General features: G+C 38.7%; 1 protein-coding gene across 1 annotated transcript in view; it reads left to right on the top strand.

The window, feature by feature from the left end:
• The window catches only part of MYH16 (myosin heavy chain 16), a 156762-nt gene that overhangs the window by 106780 nt on the left and 29124 nt on the right, over positions 1-20858 (top strand). Inside the window, exons 16-27 of the mRNA XM_074281247.1 lie at positions 833-891; positions 5102-5189; positions 5641-5758; positions 6340-6460; positions 9741-9877; positions 12544-12625; positions 14072-14245; positions 15484-15711; positions 16343-16447; positions 17096-17182; positions 17395-17540; positions 19656-19746. Coding sequence (XP_074137348.1) covers positions 833-891; positions 5102-5189; positions 5641-5758; positions 6340-6460; positions 9741-9877; positions 12544-12625; positions 14072-14245; positions 15484-15711; positions 16343-16447; positions 17096-17182; positions 17395-17540; positions 19656-19746 — 1436 coding nt within the window. The remainder of the gene's footprint in view (positions 1-832; positions 892-5101; positions 5190-5640; positions 5759-6339; positions 6461-9740; positions 9878-12543; positions 12626-14071; positions 14246-15483; positions 15712-16342; positions 16448-17095; positions 17183-17394; positions 17541-19655; positions 19747-20858) is intronic.

Raw genomic sequence — 20858 nt, forward strand, 5'->3', positions numbered from 1 at the left:
ATGTGGGTATGGTATCAGAAAAAACAGGGAAGACTGATATGAACTGCTGTAAAGTGAAGTAAGCAGAACTAAGAAACATTATATATAGTAACAGCAATTAACAATAATCAACTATGAAAGACTTAGTAATTCTGATCAACAAAAATATCTACCCAAACTCCAAAGAATTAATGGTGAAAAAGAGAGAACTGATGGAGTCAGAGTACAAGCTGAAGCATAATGTTCTTTTCTTTCTTTCTTTCTTTTTTGTGTACTCTTTCCCCCTAACAAATCAATGCTGAAATTTATTTTGCATGACTTCACATTTGTAATGGGGTTTATTATTTCTTGCTTTCTCTAAAGGAAAGAAGAAAATACAGAACTGAAAATAAAATTTAAAATTTTTAAAGAAAAAAACTTAATTATAACCAACATTCAGTATGAAAATAGACTTATTCTTTTTTCTTTTCCTCCAAAATAATTCACTCCTCCCTTTATTTGAGACAATTCCCTACCTTCAAGCTTCTTTCCATCCAGTTTCTGACAGATATTTATGGGTTTCTTCAAGATTTTTCAAGCGCCAAAATGATTTATAATCAATGTTTTTGTTCAGTCTTTTCAATCATGTCTGACTCTTTATGATCCCCTTTGGGGTTTTCTGGGCAAAGATACTGGAGTGGTTGCCATTTCCTTCTCCGGCTCATTTTACAGATGAGGAAACTGAGGCAGAGTTTAAGTAACTTGTCTAGGGTCACATAGTTCGTATCTGAGGTCATATTTGAACTCATGTAGAAGTGGTTATATGCTTGTGCTGAGTATAGTGATTTATAGAATTTTAATTTCTCTTTTTCAGCTGGAAGTAAGAAGCAAAAAAGAGGGTCATCCTTCATGACTGTCTCCAACTTCTACAGGGTAAGACCCTCCAAGCTCCCTGCTTGAACCCAAATTTCCCAATGTTTATATTTCTGAGTGTCCCCAACCAGCTTCCGCTGTCTGAAGTTGCTGTTTTGGCACAGAGAGGGAGGTGTCAGAAGAGTAAATTATCTCACTTGATTACTCTGTTATTCAGTCAATCAGAGGGGGTGTATTAAGTGCAATGAACATTGAATTTAGAATCAGAGAACTTGGATTTATGCTGTCTCTATGTGGCCTTGGGTTAAGAGACTCAATCTCACTAGGGCAAAAGGATGATTCTTAACATCAACTTTTTTGGTTCAAACTTGTGCATCCATTGCTATAAGGAACTTCTACCATGTAGATCACGACTGAGAGTTGCCTAGGGGATCTAGAAAGGTATATTACTTTTCCAAAGTCACACAGTCAGTGTGTTTCAGGGGCATTACCTGCTTCTAAAATTTCCTAATTATAAGGCTGGCTCTTTGTACGCTTAAGTGCACAGTCTTCCATTTCAGTTCTAAACCCTGGTAATTCTATTTTTAAATATTAATTTCATCAGACTTTTGTTTTTATATCATATTCACTTTGAAATGTATTCTTCCCTCCTTTCTCACCTTGAAAGTCATCCCTTGTAATGAATATTAACAAAGAGGAAAGAAAGCCATTTGGTTAACCCATCCGATACATCAACCACGTGTGACAACACATGCAATCTTCCAACACATGAAAAATCTCTCCTCTTGCCTTACTTCCCTGTCTCTATGTGAAAAAAGGGAAATGAATTTTCTCCTTTCTTTTCCAGGGTCAAGCCTGGTCATTATAATTATGCATTATTAAGTTCTATGTTATTATTTGTTCCATTTATATTATTCTGTATAGGCGGTTGAGTGGCACAGTAGATAAAAGTGCTGGCCCTGGAGTCAGTTAGACTCATTTATGAGCTAAAATCCAGACTCAAACACTTTCTAGCTATGTGACAAGTTACTTAATGCTGTTTGCCTCAGTTTCCTCTTGTGTAAAATGAGCTGAAAAAAGAAATGACAAGCCATTCTATTATCTTTGCCAAGAAAACCTCAAATGGGGTCATGAAGAGTTAAAGCCACTGAACACAACAAGAAAAGTCCTTCTATGTGTTGTTTTCTGGTTCTTCTTACCTTATTCTGCCTCCGTTTCTTTAAGTCTTCTTATGTTATCATTTCCAAATTTTTTTATTCACTCACCGATTGATAAGGTTTTTTTTTAAATAACCACAAGAAGTGTGTTACAATCTTTGCTTTCTTTCTTTGACTTCCTTGTGATAATATAGGTACTAAGCCCACTAGATCAAAGTATATGAATATTTTAGTCACTGTTAGCCGAATTCCAAATTGTTTTGCAGACTTATTGGATCAATTCCAACAGTAAATTAAAATGATTTTTCCCATAGTCCCTCCAAAATGTGATTTATACAGAGTAGGAACTTACTAAAGGTGTTTTTTTTTAAGTCAGAAACGATTGAAAACAACAAAATAAAACATTAAATGTGCAATAGTTAAATGAATTGTGGAATCTGAATACAATAAAATATTGTGCTTTAAGAAATGATGAATATAAAGAATATCAAGAAGCATCCGGGGGGCAGCTAGGTGGCGCAGTGGATAGAGCACCAGCCTTGAATTGGAGGACCCGAGTTCAAGTGTGATTTCAGACACTTTAACACGTCCTAGCTGTGTGACCCTGGGCAAGTCACTCAACCCCAGCCTCAGAAAATTAAAAAAAAAAAAAGAAGAAGAAGAAGAAGAAGGATCAGAAGACTTATATAAGCTGATATAAAATGAAATTAACAGAACTAGAAAATAAAAAAATACAATATTGACAACAATATAAGTAAAGACAAAAATGTCAATAAAAATAAAATTTAACAATGTATAATCATAATGACCAAGAGAGAATATAGTCCCTTTTGCAGAAGTCAGTGATTGTGGGTATGGTACACGGTACACATAGTGTCAGACTTTATGGATGTGTTGGTTAGTTTTATTGAACTTTTTTCTTCCTTTTTTGTCATACAGGATAGCTTTTTAGGGTGGGGGAAAGTAGAAGGATACATTGCAGTATGAAGGTGAGGTAAAAACAAAAGATAACAAAAAAATTTAAAGGCAAAAATAAGAACAATAATTCAGGCACTGAATTAAAAAAAAAAAGAAAGGCTAAAGCAAAATCACCCTAGAGCCATATGAACTGTAATTGCAGTTGAATTTTTCTTTCTGAGAATGACTTTTGGAGACCTAGAGACTTTTATCGATATAAGCTATACTTTGCTATTTCTAAAATGACTTGTAGTGACTCTGTGAAGTAGATAGTCCAATGAGAATCATAAATTTAGAACTAGAAGGGTCTTTGAGGCCATTTTGTCCAACCCTTTCATTTTCCAGAGGAGGAATTGAGTCCTAGAAAATTTTCGTGATTGGCCCATACAATGAAAAATGTTGAAAAAAGCCAAGTTCATCCCAGTTAATCATCAAATAATTTTGCTGTTGCTCGATTCTGCTCACTTTACTTATCATCAGTTCATGCAAGTTTTTTCAGGCTTTTCTAGAATCAGCCTGACTGCCATTTCTTATAGAATAATAATATACCATTACATTTATATTTCATAAGTTATTCAGCCATTCTCCAACTGATGGATATTCACTCACTTTCCAGCTCCTTGCCAATACAAAAAGGGCTGCCACAAACATTTTTGCACGTGTGGGTCCTTTCCCCTTTTTTATGATCTCTTTGGGAAACAGACCCAGTAGAGACACTCTTGGATCAGGGGGTATGCACAGTTTGATAGCCCTTTGGGCATAGTTTGAGATAAATATTCACAGCATTCAAAATTTCTCCACTTTCTTGATTTTGGAACCAATTGTGAGACAGCGAGAACGTGGTAGGATTGCCATAGCATGGTGTGCTCACATTAAGGAAGGCCTTGTGGTCTAGGAGCAAAGCAGAATTGCAGTAGTTTAAAAGAAAAGTGAGATCACAAATTTGTACTCCAACTATTCATGTGGACTCTTCGTGCCCAGCCTGTGATAGAGTCTTCTCAGCTCGGATTGGTCTGATCAGTCACCGTCAGACACACTAAACTTTGATCCAGCAAAGTGATGTGATTTTAAGTTTTCTTTGACCACAAAGGATAACAACCATCTACTGAGGCAATGAATGAATGAGTGGCTAGTGCACTGACCCCATCCAGTCTGGAAGATCTGAGTTCAAATCCTTCCTGAATGACTCTGGGTAACTCACTTGACCTCAGTTTCCTCCCCTGTAAAATGGGGATATTAACAGCATCTATCCCCCCAGGTCATTGTGGGAATCAAATGAAATAATGGAGGTAAACTGCTTTGCAAACCTTTAAACACTACAAATGATAGTTATTATTATTCAGCTCAGATTACTATGTCCTTTTTTTATAAATATGAACTCATTTGATCCTTCCAACAATCCTGAGAAGTGGGTATTATTATAATTAGTTTATAGATGAGGAAACTGAGGCAAATGGAAGGTGATTTGCCCGTACACGCTAGTAAATGTCAGAGGCTGGTTTTGAATAGAGGAACATGAGTCTTCCTAACTGTAGCCCTAGAGCTCTATCCATTTCTTATCTAACTGCTCCTCTGTAATTGGTTGGGCCAAGTTTAGGGTCAGGAAGAGCAGAAATTTCAGAACCTTTCCTTCGCCAAGTGTTGGATTCTGTTGAAATATGTCCAATGCTCTTCCTGTCTACGTGTTAGGAAGGTACAATGGAAAGACAGCAGAACTTGGAGCTCCAACATTTATTTAGTAGTTGTGTGACCCTGAGCACTTTTCTCCACATAAAAACAGAGATTCTAATCATAAAGACAAAGAACTCAAGTTCAAATCCTGTGAGATTCTGGGCCAATCATGAAAACTTTCTGCAGCTTAATTCTTTCTCGGGAAAATGAGGGATGGACAAAATGGCCCCCGAAGCTCTTCCCAGTTTTAATTCTATGATCCTCATTGGACTTCATATGACTTCATAGGATCATTGAAGAAAAAAAGTACTTTATTGTTTTTAAATGTTCAATTTTTATTTCTTGTTCCTTAAACATCCATTGAGAAAACAAGAAATGTTATCCATTAGTAAAGCACTTTATAAATAGCAAAAAACATTTCTTTTCATCAATAAATGAGAGCTACTATCATTTCCTCACTGACTTCATTTCTTCCCCACCCCCAGGAACAGCTGAACAAACTGATGACCACATTGCACAGCACTGCCCCCCATTTTGTCCGATGCATTGTCCCTAATGAGTTCAAACAGTCTGGTAAGTGCCTGAGGTTGGGGGGTAGGGAGTTCTCAGAATCTGAGAAGTGCCTGTACTGACCAGCTTGTTTCCCAAACCAGTGGTTTACTCAATATAGTCCCCTTTCAATTAGTGGGCAAGTGGAAGAGGAACGGAGGATGCCAGACAATGAATAATCTAAAATTAATTCTGTCTCTGGCTTTGTAATGCTGTGAGACACCTCCTTAGTCAGAGACCACACAGACAAGCACATACACACAGTCAGACGTTCACAATCTGCCTTTGTATCTTTGGTTGAGAGTGACTTGGAATCCAGTTGGACTCCTTTCCATCTCCTAAAGGTGTCACACATCATCATGAATGGGCGCCCTGTGCCGACTCCCAAGCGGTGTTTCCTTGGGTGGGAGGTGTCCATCTGCCCCATCTGCTGGGGAGGACTCACTGTCTCGCACCTTTGACTTTGTTTTGTCAGGGGTGGTGGATGCTCACTTGATCATGCACCAGCTGGCTTGTAATGGTGTCCTGGAAGGTATCCGTATTTGCAGGAAGGGTTTCCCAAACAGATTGCAATACCCTGAATTCAAACAGAGGTAAGCGTCACCTTTCTGATTCCCAACAGCAATCACCTCCACCAAGACCTTCTAGGTTGATACATAGGTTGGAAATATTTTATTTTATGTTCTTTTCTCCCTCTTCCCTGCCCTCTCAGAAAGAAGAGGTGCTCCCATTACCTTCACATACCACAACTTGTTCAGCCATTCCCCAATTGATGGACACGTACTCATTTTCCTATTCTTTGCTACCACAAATAGGGCTGCTAGAAACGTTTTTGCACACGTGGGTCCTTTCCCTCCTTTAAGATTTCCTGGGGGTATAGACCCAATAATGGCACTGTTGAGGCAAAGCTCTCCAGAATGGTTGGATCATTTCACAACTCCATAATGTATCAGTGTCTCAGTTTTCCCACATCCTCTCCATCATTTATCATTATCTTTCCCTGTCTTTTAGTCAATCTGGCAGGTGTGAGGTGATACCTCAGAGTTGTTTTAATTTGCATTTCTCTACTCAATAGTGGTTTAGATGAGCAAGCTTTTTGAATATGGAAAATCTCTGTCTTGAGCTCCTGTTTGAATAAAGCACACCTCTCACTCTATTACCTTCCTCTATTTAGATACCAAGTCTTGAACCCCAATGTGATCCCTCAGGGATTCGTGGACAATAAGAAGGCCTCAGAACTTTTGCTTGGCTCTATTGACATAGATGTGAATGAATATAAAATTGGACACACCAAGGTAGATTTTTCTGCATGCGCTATTGTTTTCTAAAGTCAATGGGCAGTAACATTATAATGGAAAGTGTATTGAGTTTGGAGTCTAGAGGACCTGCATTCGAATCCTACCCCTGACAACTAGTGCTATGTGTCTTGGGCCTCTGGGACCTCAGTTTCCTTATCAGCAAAATGTGAAACACTATTACATGTACATAGTCAGAGACTACCCGGACAAGCACATCCATACAAAGATTCACGAATGGCCTTCATATCTACAACCAGGGCCCTCAGATCTCAGCCTTGTTAAGAGTTACTTGGAATCTGGTTGGGCAGTGAAGGTCAGGAGAGCTCCCCTGCCCCCAAGGGTAAGGAAACTAGACTTCAGAGATTCCTTCTAGTGCTGTCTTTAAACCTTAACCATCACTATCTTAGTATCATTCCAAAAAATCTGAGAATGAATGAATGAATGAAAAAAAATCTTATTAAGCACTTATTTTGTGCCAAGCATTAGGTTAAGTGCTAGGGATATAAACAGAAAGTTAGTCCGTCCTACTCTCCAGAAGCCTATACTATAATTGGAGAAGATGATACATAGATGGAGAGTTCAGCTGCAAGGCAGTTGAAAGGGTCCAAAATCCTAAAAATGAAACAGAGGGGTGGAAGGCAGTGCCCAGTGTTGCCTTATAAGAAAAAGCTCTTCCATAATATAATAAGAATGCCTCATTAAGGGAACAGAATTTGGCCTGGGGCAGTTGCATTAACTTGTGTGGGAGAGGGGCCCTTGGGGTCATCAAGCCCATCATTCCAAACCACCCACAACCCCAAGCCCCCGAGCACCCTGCCAACATCCCTGATTCATTCTTGACTCAGAGGAAAGGTCACCACCTGACCCTGACTCATGAGTCATTGGGGTTGTTCTTGGTTTGGGTGCCAAATCCCGGTCCAGCCAAGCCTTGTCAGGCTTCTTCTCTAGGCTGATAGAGTGGATGGTATGAGCATTCCCTCAAAAACCCATGTGGGATGGAGCTGCTCATCTTCCCTTGTCTTCATGAGCTATACCAATCGTCAGAGTGGTTGAAAGAATGGGTTGAGCTTGTGCATGGGTCAGCTGTTGATGGAATCTCAGAGTTGAAAAAGATCTCAGAAGGCATCTAGTCCAACCTGTGTGGATTCCCTGGACATTATCCCCCACAGATGGCCATTCGGACAAGGGGTTCTGTTAGCCCCCATATAGATGTGTATGCATATGTGTGTGTAGGTATAAGTGTGTATATATATGCATATATATATATATACATGTGTATATTTATGTATACAATATTGTATATATATATATATGTATAAATGTATTGGTTATACATGTATATATGTGTGTATGTATTTAAGGTGTATATATTTTCATATATATATAGATATATATGTGTGTGTGTATAAATATATACATATATATATATATATATATATATATATATATATATATATATATGTTTATTCCCAGAAGTGAAGCCAATATCACATTTAATGTACTAATAAAACTGCTCTCATTTGATACAAATATATTACACCCAATTTCTACTAATCAAAGTATCTGGCATATGGTGATCCTGAGTTCAAGTGAAAAATTAGCAACAGAAGCTGGGAGCCTACTGAGTATTAATCTTCCAGTTCCTAAGAATCACAGATATAATACCAAAGGAAAACTTGGAATTATTAAATACTCTGGACAAGTCACTTTAACCGGTTTGCCTCAGTTTCCTTATCTGCAAAAAAAAAAAAAAATGAGCTGGAGAAGGAAATAGCAAACCACTACAGTATCTACCAAGGAAATCCAACATGGGGTCATGAAATCAGACATAATTAAAATAATGACTAATTAATCAAAAACAAATTTTAAAAAGCAAGTACATAGATTCCAGGGTGAGAACTCCTGCCAGTTGAAGAATATAAATTGCACAGTAGGAACTTACTTGCATTGGTAGAAGAAGTTTCCTTACCTATAAGTTCCTTAAACCAGTGAAATCACTGATCCAATCCCTGCTCCCTTTTCTTTACCTATTCAGTGAGCTATCTCTTATAACAAAGATTGAAAAGGAAAAAGAAGGAGAAAAAGCAGTCCTGCAAAGCTAACCAACATGTTCCCTAATGCCTGACAGTATTCCAAATTAAGATTTGTCAAATGCTTTACAACTCAACATCCCAATGGTACCCTGCAGCAACCCTGAGAAGTAGATGCTCCAGGAATCATTAGCAGCCCCATATTTTACCCATACTCTCATTAAGCTTGGGTCAGGACAAATTGTAGCCAGTTTAGGTTTTTAACATCTTCAGAATCCATCAGGGATGGAGGAGTCCCTAAGGGATCAAGAGAGAGCCTGGAGGCTGTCTCTCTGTGGAGCTTAAGGGCCCTGTCTCCAGCTCACAGAGATGAAAGGGACTGCTGGGAACACAATCCATGGTTTAGAGTTAGGTTTCTTAAAAAGGGGGACACTTAGCCAGCTCAATTACTCCCCAGGTATATTAGTCACCCAGGCTGCCAGTCTCATTTTCCAAGTGTGAATCCTGATAAAGGTTTTGGGCAGCAATATTGGGTGGGTATCCAAAAGGAGTCCTTACCTACTTAAGGACTGGACACATTATCCACCTTTTTTTTTTTCCTTTCAGATATATAGATATTTATTTTGCTTTGTTTTCTCTCATACATGTTGTGTTGAAAAGAAGGGAAGGGAAGGAAAATGAATAGAAGGGGGCAAAAGGAAGAAAAAGAAAAGGATAGGAGAGGAGAAGAGAGGAGAGGAGAAAGGAGAAAGGAGGAGAGGAGAGGAATGAAAAGAATGAGATATTTCTCAATATATTCTCCATCTCTCTATTTTGGGCATTTTTACTAGTTTTCTCCTCATTTCTGGAGTGCTCTTCTTCTCATCTTTACCTTCTGGCTTCCCTTGGTTTCCCTTAAGTCCCAACTTCAATCCCTTCTCCTACAGAACACCTTTAATTCTTTCCTTTAGTTTTCCCTTAATACTTGATTATTTCCAATTTAGTCTACATAGAGCTTGTTTGTTCATAATTGTTTGTATGCTATCTCCCCCATTAACCTGAGCTCCTAGAAAGCAGGAACTTTTACCTTCCTTTGTATTCCCAGAATTTAGCACAATGTCTGACACATGCTAGCTATTTAAAAGAATTTTGATTTCCTGCTTTCTTAACATTGAAAACTCTCTGAAGTGGCTGCCTCCAAGCTTTTTGGGGGCTTTTTTTTTTTTTTTGAAAACCAAGGCTTCTAGACTGTTGTCTTGCTTTCCTAGGTATTCTTCCGGGCTGGAATCCTGGCCAAACTGGAAGATATGCGAGATGAACGCTTGGCCAAAATCATGACGATGCTTCAGTGCCGACTCCGAGGCTTCCTGATGAGAATTGAATTCAAAAAAATGCTGGAAAGAAGGTATCGTCTCTCCCCACCCCCTCTGCAATCTTTTCAGTTGTATTAACTTCACTTAAAGTTAGAAGATACTCTAGATTATACTTCAACCTCTTCCCCAGTCCTAAGCAACAGTCCTTTTGGGATAGCTCAGCAACACAGGAGTAATAATAACAATGACCAACATTTAGAGGTTGCTCAATGGTTTGCACAGCCCTGTGCCTATGTTTTCTTATTTGTTCCTCACCACAATCCCATGAGGAAGGTGCTATGATTATCCCCATTTTACAGATGGGGAAATAGCCTGAGAGTGATTAAAAATTATGATTAAATAAGAAAATGTCTGAGGCAAGATTTGAACTCAGGACTATCCTAATTTTAGGTCTCATATTCTATACACTGCTCCACTCTAGACATGGTAGACACTGACAATCTTACTTGTTCTTGTGAGCCATTTTCTCACCAAAGAATTAAAAGATGATACGTTAATCTTAGCTTGGGGAAAGGGGTCTGGAGGAGAAAAAGTGAGGAAGAGATAATGAAGGAAAGTTTGGAAGGTGAGAGAAAAGCTAAGTGCCAGAGCAGAAGAAATAGGATCTGAAGTGGGTTTTGAAAGAGTTCTCTCTCCTGATTTGTCTTGTATCTGAAATTTCCACCATTAGATTTAGTTCTCACTGATCTTTTGTAGACACATTCTTTCTAAGAGGGTTAAGGCATTTATTTAAATTACTGGAGAGAGGCAGTTCCTTACTTGGGAGTTGATTTCACTTGCCCTTTTTTTAAGAATTAAAAAATATTAATTTAAACTTAAATATAAACTGAGAAAAAAGAACATTTCTATGAATCTACCAGAACATAGAGAATTAAATATAAAACCATGGATTTCCATTTTAAGTTGTTTAATTTTTTAAAGCTAATAATAAATACTATGCATTATTTTCAAAGATACCCAGCTTTGCTGTGCTTCCTTCTAAGTTTTTCTTTTGTTCTTTGTTACTCACTTTTTTCTTTTTTAAATAGCATCTTATTTTTCCAAATTTATATAAAGACAGTTTTCAACATTCATTTTTGTAAAACTTTGTGCTCCAAGTTTTTCTCCCTGCCTCCTTTACCTCTCCTCTCCCCAAATCAGCAAGCAATCTGATATAGATTAAATATGTGTGCACTTTTTTCCTTCTTCTCTTTCTACCCTTCCCTAGAGAAAGCAACAATTAAACCACATACACACACATATATAAACACACATACATATATTATGACTTTTTTCCTCTGGAGATAAAAAGTATTTTCCTTCATAAGTCCAAATCTTCCCATGTTTTTCTAAAAATCAACTTGCTCATCATTCTTACAGCCCAGTAATATTTCATCAAATAATATACCATAATTTGTTTAGCCATTCCCCAGTGGAAGCACATCTATCATTGTAACTAATCTGATGGGTGAAAGATAATATCTAAAAGTTGTTTTAATTTGCATTTGTCTCATCAGTAATGATTTAGAGCATTTTTTCATGACTATAATATAGTTTTGACTTCTTCATCAAAAAAAACCTGCCTGTTCATATTCTTGATCATTTATTAATTGGGGAGTTTGTCTTTGTTTATTGAGACATCCAGGAGGCATCTTTACTAGGTGATGAAGTAGCGCACTGGCTTTAGAGTCAGGAAGAACTGAATTCAAAGTCTACTGTACACACTTACTAGCTGAGTGATCTAGAATAATTCCCCTAATCTCTCTCCTCACTTTCCACATTAATAACAGAATCTATCTCACAAAGGTGTTGTGAGGGTTAAATATTATATGCATCAAGTGAAAATCAAATATTATATGAATCGAACGTGTATGTGTGTGTAAAGTTCTTTGCAAACCTTACAGTGCTGCACAGGTTATATTTATCAGTTACTATCCTATAACACCCAATAGAGAGATTACTAGGGCAAATAAGATTTGATGGCCATAGAGGGGAGAAAAGGGAAGAATATTGAGGGGAAAAAACCCTGGGATCTGGGATGCTGGTAGCCCAATTGGATGCTCCCAAAGAGATCCCTAAGAAGCCAGAGTCCAACATCTGGGCTGGCACTGGACACTTCAGGATGCATACAGAGGATTATTACAAATGTCAGGGGGCTGCTAACATTCTAATATTGTCTAGGGTCACCTCTGTATAGCAGACTTTCTTTATCTTTCCTTCAATATACCTGATACTCAGCTCCTTTCAATGTATGCCTTCATAATCATGGCATTATTCTTCCTTCCCTGACCTGCCGTCATGATTCAGGTTTTAACAATAATATTTTTTTTGGTTACCATGACACAACTATTATTCTCATTATCCTAACTTTCTTATTTTCTGAAGATCAGTAAGTGAAGAAATAAATGAGCTCTCTAGAGTCAGTGCCCCACCCTACCCAAACTTCCAACAGCTGTCTAGGAATGGACTTTGCATTTCATCGTCTGTCCCCTTATCTTGCTGATGACTGCATTTTTCTGATTGCTATCCTGATTCCCTTGCTGTCTCGCCAGATTCATTGCTCACAGTTCCGAGACAGAACAAGGAGAGATGATGCATCTCTAGAATGTATCTTCATGTCTGAACAATGCCTACCACTTACCACCCATTCTCCTTCCCCCAGGTCCTGATACTACCCTCCCCATCCCCAACTCATGCAATCCCTTGGGTTTCATTACAGAATCGGCCTGAAAGTCATCCAGCGAAACGTACGCAAGTTCCTGCAGCTTCGGTTCTGGGGCTGGTGGAAACTATACAATAAGGTGAGGGGAGAAGCATATACCAAGCTCAAGCTCCCACTAATGCACAAGAGAGCTCATAGTGGGAAGGGTCTCAGTTTCTTCTTCTGTAAAATTGGACTAGAATTAGATTACTTCTAAGGCAGGAGTTCTCAAGCTTTTTTTTCAATGTCATGATGAAGTCTGGACCCCTTCTTAGGACAATGTTCTAATTTTTTATTTATTTTTAAATTTTTAAATAGTATTTTATTTTTCCAAATACATACAAACATTCACCCCTGCAAAACCTTGTGTTCCAAATTTTTCTTCCTCCCTCCCTTCTCCTTCCCGAGATAACACATAATCCAATATAGGTTAAACATGAGCAATTCTTTTTCAACACGTTTCCATAGAATAATGTTTTTAAATATATAGAATAATACATAGGATTAAAAAGGAAACCAATTCTATTGAAATCAGTTAACCGAAAGCTTTTGAAAAACAAACAAAAAACAACAACTAACTGGACCCCAGATTAAGAACCTTGTTCTAGTTCTAAGATTCTGTGATCCTATGATTAAAACTTGAGTATCATCCCCCCCATTTGAGAACAGGAAAGGTCTGACTTCCTATACAGCCATATAAGGAATCTAGGAAATTGGGACTTCTCAGAAATAAGGAAAAGTTTTCCATCTGAGGGGAAGGGGGAGGCAGGCAGAGATAATGTATGTCTCTCAGAGGTAAAAGATTGATATAGTATATATATTCCAATTCCAAATAAAACCTAACTTTAAAGAAAAATGCTTTAATATGAAAGTTTATTTTTATTGTTGTTATTCTTGTTCAGAAACTGTGATTTCTTCACTGACATGAGGATTTCCCAGCATGGAAAGTCTATCTACTTATGTAGATAGATTGTAGGACATTTCCAGAGAACTATAAGACATTAAATGATTGGCAGAGATAATATGTATTTGACATAGGGCTTGAACCCAGATTTTCCTGACCCTCTGCCACGTTAATTCTTATATATTATGATATAAATGAGCAGAAGGTCCAAAATAGTTATGTCCAAAGTACTGGTGGATTTAAAGATGGGCTCTTCACTCTCTCCCTGAGAATATAAAAGCAACTTAGGCACACATTAGATACTATTATTAGGTCCTGGACTCAACTTTGGCATTTAAACCCAACTTTAAATTTTCCTGAAATTCAGTTCTCAAGAACAAGTCTTCTCAGAAACATTCCCAAGAACATACTTTCTCTGCTGAGGTTACAGATGACTTAAGAACAATTATTTAGGCATTTTTACTTTAATCATGATTTTTTGGGGGCTGAAATCAATTCTGTGGAACCAAGTGTAGTTTAAATAAGGTCAAATCAAGTAAGCTGACAAAGAATAGCATGTCCCTCTTTATTTATTTAATAGGTACAGCAGCTATCCCAGAGGAAACTGTCTCTCACCCTATTATGGCATTGCTTATCCCACAGGTTAAGCCTCTCCTGAATGTGGCTCGGCAGGAAGAGGAGATGAAAGCCAAGGAGGAAGAACTGAGGAATGCCATGTCCAAGACACAGGAGCTAATCAACAAGGTCAAGGAGCTGGAAGAAAAAACAGCCACGCTCAGCCAGGAGAAGAATGATCTAACCATCCAGCTGCAGGCAGTACGTGAGCTAAGAAATTGGGAGCAGAAGTTTCTAAGAGAAAGAGCCATCATTCTTCCCAATCTCCAGGGTCATAGTTCTGCCAGACAATTAGTCACACAGTGTAAAGAATAGAGAGATGAGGACAGAGGAAGCTTTTCTGAGAAGCTGTATCACATTGGGTCTATTAGCAAATCTGACTAATGGGAAGTTTCCTTACACCCTACGGCAACACCACCCCGGCCTGGGAGCCATGGCATCTCTATGAAAAAGCATGAAAACCTTCATTAAGCATTTCTTTACATGGGCACCATGCCAGACACTGAAGGAAGTGATTTGGACAGATCTGTTCCTATCCATCAGTTAAATAGTAATTAGTTGAATAGGGATTGAGATAAGATCTATGATTTCATTACTATAAAGAACTCTCGGATGAAGGAAATTCTTCTCCCAATTTGGTTTAGCATCTTCTCTGTCACTTGGGTCCTTAGAGAATTGCCTGGAACACTAAGAGAGGGAGTATTTTGTCCAGGATCACACAACCAATGGATGTCTAAGGCAGGGCCAAGTCATCCCAGCTTTGAGACCAGCTCTCTATCCATTATACCACCCTGCTTCTTAATCAGATATAGAATGGTACAATAATGCTCTTTATAAAAATCAAATTGCGTCTAACCACTCCCCAACCCAAACTTCTTAATTTCTGGCAAATGTTTTGCTTTCTCAAAAACTATTATCTCATTTTTATCCTCACCACATCTTTGTGATTTAGAAGTTGTATTCTAACCCTCATTTTAGGATAGGGGAGACTGGGGCCTAGACACGATGGTGATATGGTCACTGAGTGGGGTAATCAGTGGGCTGCCCTTTTATTTTTTGCTTCTTAAAGCATTTTCACATCTATTATCTTCATCCGACTCCAAAGCAACTCCATGAAGTAGATATCCCCGTTTACTCTTCTCATGTCATGGAGAAGGAAACTGAGGCACAAAGAATTGTGATCCAAGTTCACATAGTTATTCGATGTCAGGGGTAAGACCAGAATCCAGATGCTCTGAGTTACAGCACCTGCTCCCTCTCCCAAGCATTAGGGAACCAAACACTTGAATGGCCTTTTCTTTCAATCCTCACTTACACAGAACCAGAATGACACAAATCTGCTGCCAATTCAGAAATCACTCGTGGGCCCTTTGTGGAAAGGTTGTGAAGAGATCTTTTATGAATCCCATCCCTTTCACCGGATTCCTTCCTTTCCTTAGGAGCAAGAGAACCTCTCGGATGCAGAGGAACGCCTCACTCAGATGATGAAAACCAAAATGGATCTGGAGAGCCAAATTTCAGACATGAGGGAGAGGCTGGAGGAGGAGGAGGGTACCGCGGCTTCACTCAGTGCCACTAAGCGCAGGCTGGAAGGGGAAATGAGTGACTTGAAACGAGACCTCGAGGGCCTAGAAACTACATTGGCCAAGACGGAGAAGGAGAAACAGGTATTGTTGGAAGTACCAGTGTTGTCAGCAATATTGACTCTAACTTGGGAACCCAGGGACACCCCAGCCCTTCCCATCATTTCCAACCAGGTACCATTTCTAAAGCCTCATTCATTAATTCTGAAGTGAAAACTGATAGTCCGAACCCTGAGTAAACACATGGATAAGATGGCTATTCCTCTCCTTCTACTGCTACTGCCTTCCCATGATGCCCCAAAATGTGGCTTTCCTTTAGTCCCAAGAATCCTCTTCTCAATATGGAGAGTTCTTCCCATCAGCAGGGTTCCCTCCTTCCCGAGTTCTTACTCATTCCCTCTCCCCTCGCATAGCAGATTCCTCTTTTGGATGTGCACTTCAGTTCTTGTTACAGGAATGAACCCGCTTTCTTGAAGACCCCTTGATGCTTTCCCAAGACAAGAGATGAATTTATTTTTTAGCTTACAAGTCTTAAAACTTCTTGCCTTTGATATGCCTACCTTACCTCTCCACATGAGAAACTCTGAATGCCAAGCTGGCTAATTCGTAATTGGACTGGGCTTAGGACCTATCTTACAGTTATCTCTTCGCATTCTTAGAGATGGGATGACTTCCCACTTACAAATACCAGTCTCTTCTCTCCCCAAATCTGTAGGCTTTGGATCACAAAGTGCGAACCTTGAGTGGTGACCTCTCCCTCCGAGAAGACTCTATTGCCAAGCTCCAGAAGGAGAAGAGGGCTCTGGAGGAGCTTCATCAGGTAGAAATATGTATTTGACTGGTTCTCATTCTTCATTGACTAAGAACTAAGTGGTGTGTGAAACCTGATGTTCCACATGGCAAAATTAGGCCGGGCTTCTTTCAAGTTTCATTCCCAATATCCCGTGCTTTTTAAGGGGGTTAGGGCACCACTTAAGCCCTGGGAGAGGCTGTATAGTGAACAATGATGACTGACATTGCAGGATGATGTGTCTCTTCTTCACTTGAATAAATATCCAGCATATCAAATACTCAGTATTAATAAAACCATTCTGGTACTACAGTCAAAACACCTGGGTTCAAATCTCACTTCTGATACTGCCTGTGAGATGTTGGGCAAGTCACTTAGCTTCCCTGGTCTCAATTTCCTCAACTGGAAAATGAGATTGGACTGGATGGCCTTTCATGTCTCTTTCAGCTTAAATTTATCAGTCAGCTATTTGAATTTAGATTGGCTTTCAGCAGTAGTTGATGCTATTCTATATTGGGCAAAATAACCCAAAATTAGCTACTAAGGATCAACATTGATTCAGTCAATGATCCCCACTCCAATCCTTCTGGGATGGACTCCTTATAAAAGATAGATGCCCTTGTCTCTCTGCATACTCTCTCCATCATCAGCTTCTTCTGGGGATTTCTTTCCTTTCAGAAAACTCTCGATGACCTACAAGCTGAGGAAGACAAGGTGAATCATCTAACGAAAAATAACAGCAAACTTGGCACCCAGATCCATGAGGTGAGAGCCAGTTAGGGTGGGATTCTTTTGCTTGAACTATGAAATTCATCCCCATCCCCATCCAACTTGGGGGGAAGTGATGTGGGAGGTGGGAAAGGCCTTGCTTGTTCTTCCAGAGCTTCCTCCTGGTAGAAATCCTGTGTGCCTTTTGCCTGGATTTTTTTCTCATTCTTGTCTGTGATTTCCTTTCCTGACCTTTCTTGTTTTCATAGCTGGAAGACAACTGGGAACAAGAAAAGAAGATACGAGCTGAAGTAGAGAAGGCCCGCCGGAAAGCTGAGAGTGACCTGAAGATGACCATTGATAACCTTAATGAGATGGAGAGAGCTAAGCTAGATCTGGAGGAGGTGGTTAAGAAGTACGTGCCTTTTATGTACAATTTAGTTAGAAAGAGGCCGTGTTGTGTAGTGGAAAGGGAAATTGATAGATTAGATAGATATATTGATAGGTAGATAAGTAGGTAGATAGATAGAACGGACATTTTTAAAGTGTCCTGTGCTAGGGATATAAATATGAAAAGACAGTCCCCACTCTCAAGGTAGTGATTCTGATTCTAGAGTCTAAATTCTAATGAGGGAAAACAAAATAAAAGGGGATCTAGAAATGGGGTTGGAAGAGGAGAGGAGTAGAGTGGAGAGAAGAACAGAGCCAACCTTAAAGTCAAGAAGTCGTTGTTCAGTCATTTCAGTTATATCCAACTGATGATGACCCCATTGAGGATTACTGGAATGGTTTGCCATATCCTTCTCCAATTCATTTTACAGATGAGGAAACTGAGACAAAGAGAGTAAAGTGACTTGCTCAGGGTCTCACAATAGTGTCTGAAGTTAAATTTGAATTCAGGTCTTCCTGATTCCAGGCTTGGTGCTCTCTCCATTGCACACCTAGCTATTCCAAGTCAAGAAGGCCAATATTCAAGTCAGACCTCTGACAATAACGTAGGTGTGATTTAAGCCAAATCATTTAACTTCTGTGTCCCCAACAACTCTCTAAAAGTCTGTATTGCAAAGAGTCTGCTAACCTCTAATGGTCAAGGGAGTTTCTTCATCTGGGATTTCCCTTCACCACTAAAATCATACGTCAGGTAAAAGGCCAAAAAATGAAAAACTCAAGTCAATTTTAGAGCACTAAAATTGCCCAAGGAATACACTTACATGGTATAGATTTGCCTCAGTTATAAAGACACACATTTCTTTGGAGGCACTTTCTTCACAAATCCCTATGAAGTAGGTGGTACTAGTAGGTGTATTACTATCCCATTTGACAAATTATTTGACAAAATATTTGACAAATGAAAACGCAGATAAGGCAAAGAAGGATTATATAATAAGAGGTGATGCTTGGATTCAAATCCAGATTTTTTTGACTCATATTAAATACTCCTTTTATCACAATACTGTCTTCCCAACTGACCTGATCTTATGGCCTAATTAAACACTTATCACCTGAATGCAGCACTCATTGACAGAGTCTATACTTTTTGCTGAAAAACTGATAATCTTTTGGGGATATTAAAAATGGTCCGTTTTGATTTTGCATTGTCTTCATTTCCAAAGAGATCATTTCAGTCTCCCCTTTTTAGAGAGATATCTCTTGTAATACAATACAAAAAGATTGGGAAGGAAATAGCTTAGCACAACCGAGCAATACACAAAACCAAGCCTGACAATGTGTGTACCTATGCTCCTCCACCTCTGCAAACATAAGGAGAAGAGGATCTATTTTCTTGTCTCTTCTTTGGAAATAATCTAGGTCATAATTACAAAACAATCAGTGGTTGTTCTTTTTATTTTCAATGTTGTTATCACCGTGTATATTGTTTTCCTGGTTCTACTTTCTTTACTTGGAATTAATTCATATAAATCTTCCTATATCTCTCTGTAGTAATCACATTCGTTGTTTCTTCCAAAAAGAATAATATTCTATTACATTCATATTCTACTACATTTACACATCACCATTTGTTTAACCATTCCCCCCAAAACAAGCATTTATTTGTTTCCAATTCCTTACTATTACCAAAAAAAGTGCTACTAAGAATATTTCAGAATACATGGGACCTTTACTTCTATCTTTGACCTCTTTGAGGAATATGCCTAGATGTGGAATTTCTGAGTCTAAGAACATGGACCTTTTATTCACTGTTTTAGCATAATTTCAAATTATTTTTCAGAATAATCAGACCAATTCACAGGGAAAACATTTTGTAATTTTTCTCCTACAAACCTAAACCTGAAGATTTTGCTAAAGGATCTGACTGATACATAGAACAAGAAGATACTTTCCTAGAGTGGTCCCTTAGAGGGAAAAAGGAGGAAGAACATCTTTTCAGTGGCAAGAAAAGGAATATTTTTGACTTATTTCCTTCCCTCCTCCCCCAAGACTTTTTCTTGAATTCTATTCTGGCTCTGGAAACCTTTCCTAAGAGTGAAATCCCACCTCTGACATATACTTTGTTTTATTTTCTCCTTAGAAGAGACATGGAGATCAATTCTGTCAATTCCAAATATGAGGATGAACAGTCTCTGAATTCCACGCTGCAAAGAAAACTGAAAGAACATCAGGTATAGAGAGAAAAGAGAAGCCCAGATCCCACCCCCAAACCCAAATCATTTTCTTTTTCCTTCTGTACATTACATCATCTGTTTTAATCCATGAATTATCCATCTGTAAATCAAATGGTCATTTATTAAGCTCTTAAAATGTGCCAGGCACTGTGCTAAGTGTTAAGCATACAAAGAAAGACAAAACCTTGGACTTTGCCCTTAAGGAGTTTACATTCTGATGGAAGACAACATGTAAATAACTAGATGTATACAAGATATATCCAGTGTAAAGAGGATACTCCCAGAGGAAAGTACCAGCAGTGGGAGGGTCTGACATAGGTTTCTTGCAGAAAGTAAGATTTGAAGGAAGCCAGTCAAACTAAGATCCAGATATAAGAGGTGATATCCAGGAGGCATGATTAATAGTCAAGGGTAGGACCCAGTGCAACATTTTTTACCTTGAAATAAATTATAAATTGAAGACACTGGATGAATTGGCCTCTGAAGTCCCTCCCAGTTCTAGTCCCTAAGCTTAGGAAAAGGTAAAACAGCTGTCAATTATGTGTAGCTTTCAGCTTGTCCAAAGAAATTTGGCTCATATTAGAGGCATTTCATGGCATAGTGAATAGAGGATTGAACCTCTACTCAGGAAGACCTGAGTTCAAATCCAGCTTCAGAGACTGATTATCTGGATTATCCTCAAAAAATAAATCTGTCTGCCTTAGTTTTCTCAATGGTAAAATGTGGATAATAAATGAACTACCTCCCAGGGTTGCTAAGAAGAACAAGTTAATAATTGTAAATTACAATAGTAGTTATTCATAAGTTCCTTCCTTCCTTCCTTCCTTCCTTCCTCCCTCCCTCCCTCCCTCCCTTCCTTCCTTCCTTCCTTCCTTCCTTCCTTCCTTCCTTCCTTCCTTCCTTCCTTCCTTCCTTCCTTCCTTCCTTCCTTCCTTCCTTCCTTCCTTCCTTCCTTCCTTCCATGTTTATCTTCCAGTCTTGTAAGAATCCAATTCAGCTAATACTAAGAGCCTATTCTGTCAGGGACTCTGTCAGTTACTAGAAATACAAAGAAAAAATTAAACACTACCTGCTAAATACTATCTCAAGTAGTATATAGATAATTCTCC

Source organism: Sminthopsis crassicaudata, chromosome 1 (genome assembly GCF_048593235.1).
Source record: "Sminthopsis crassicaudata isolate SCR6 chromosome 1, ASM4859323v1, whole genome shotgun sequence".
In the NCBI taxonomy this organism is placed as follows: Eukaryota; Metazoa; Chordata; class Mammalia; order Dasyuromorphia; family Dasyuridae; genus Sminthopsis; species Sminthopsis crassicaudata.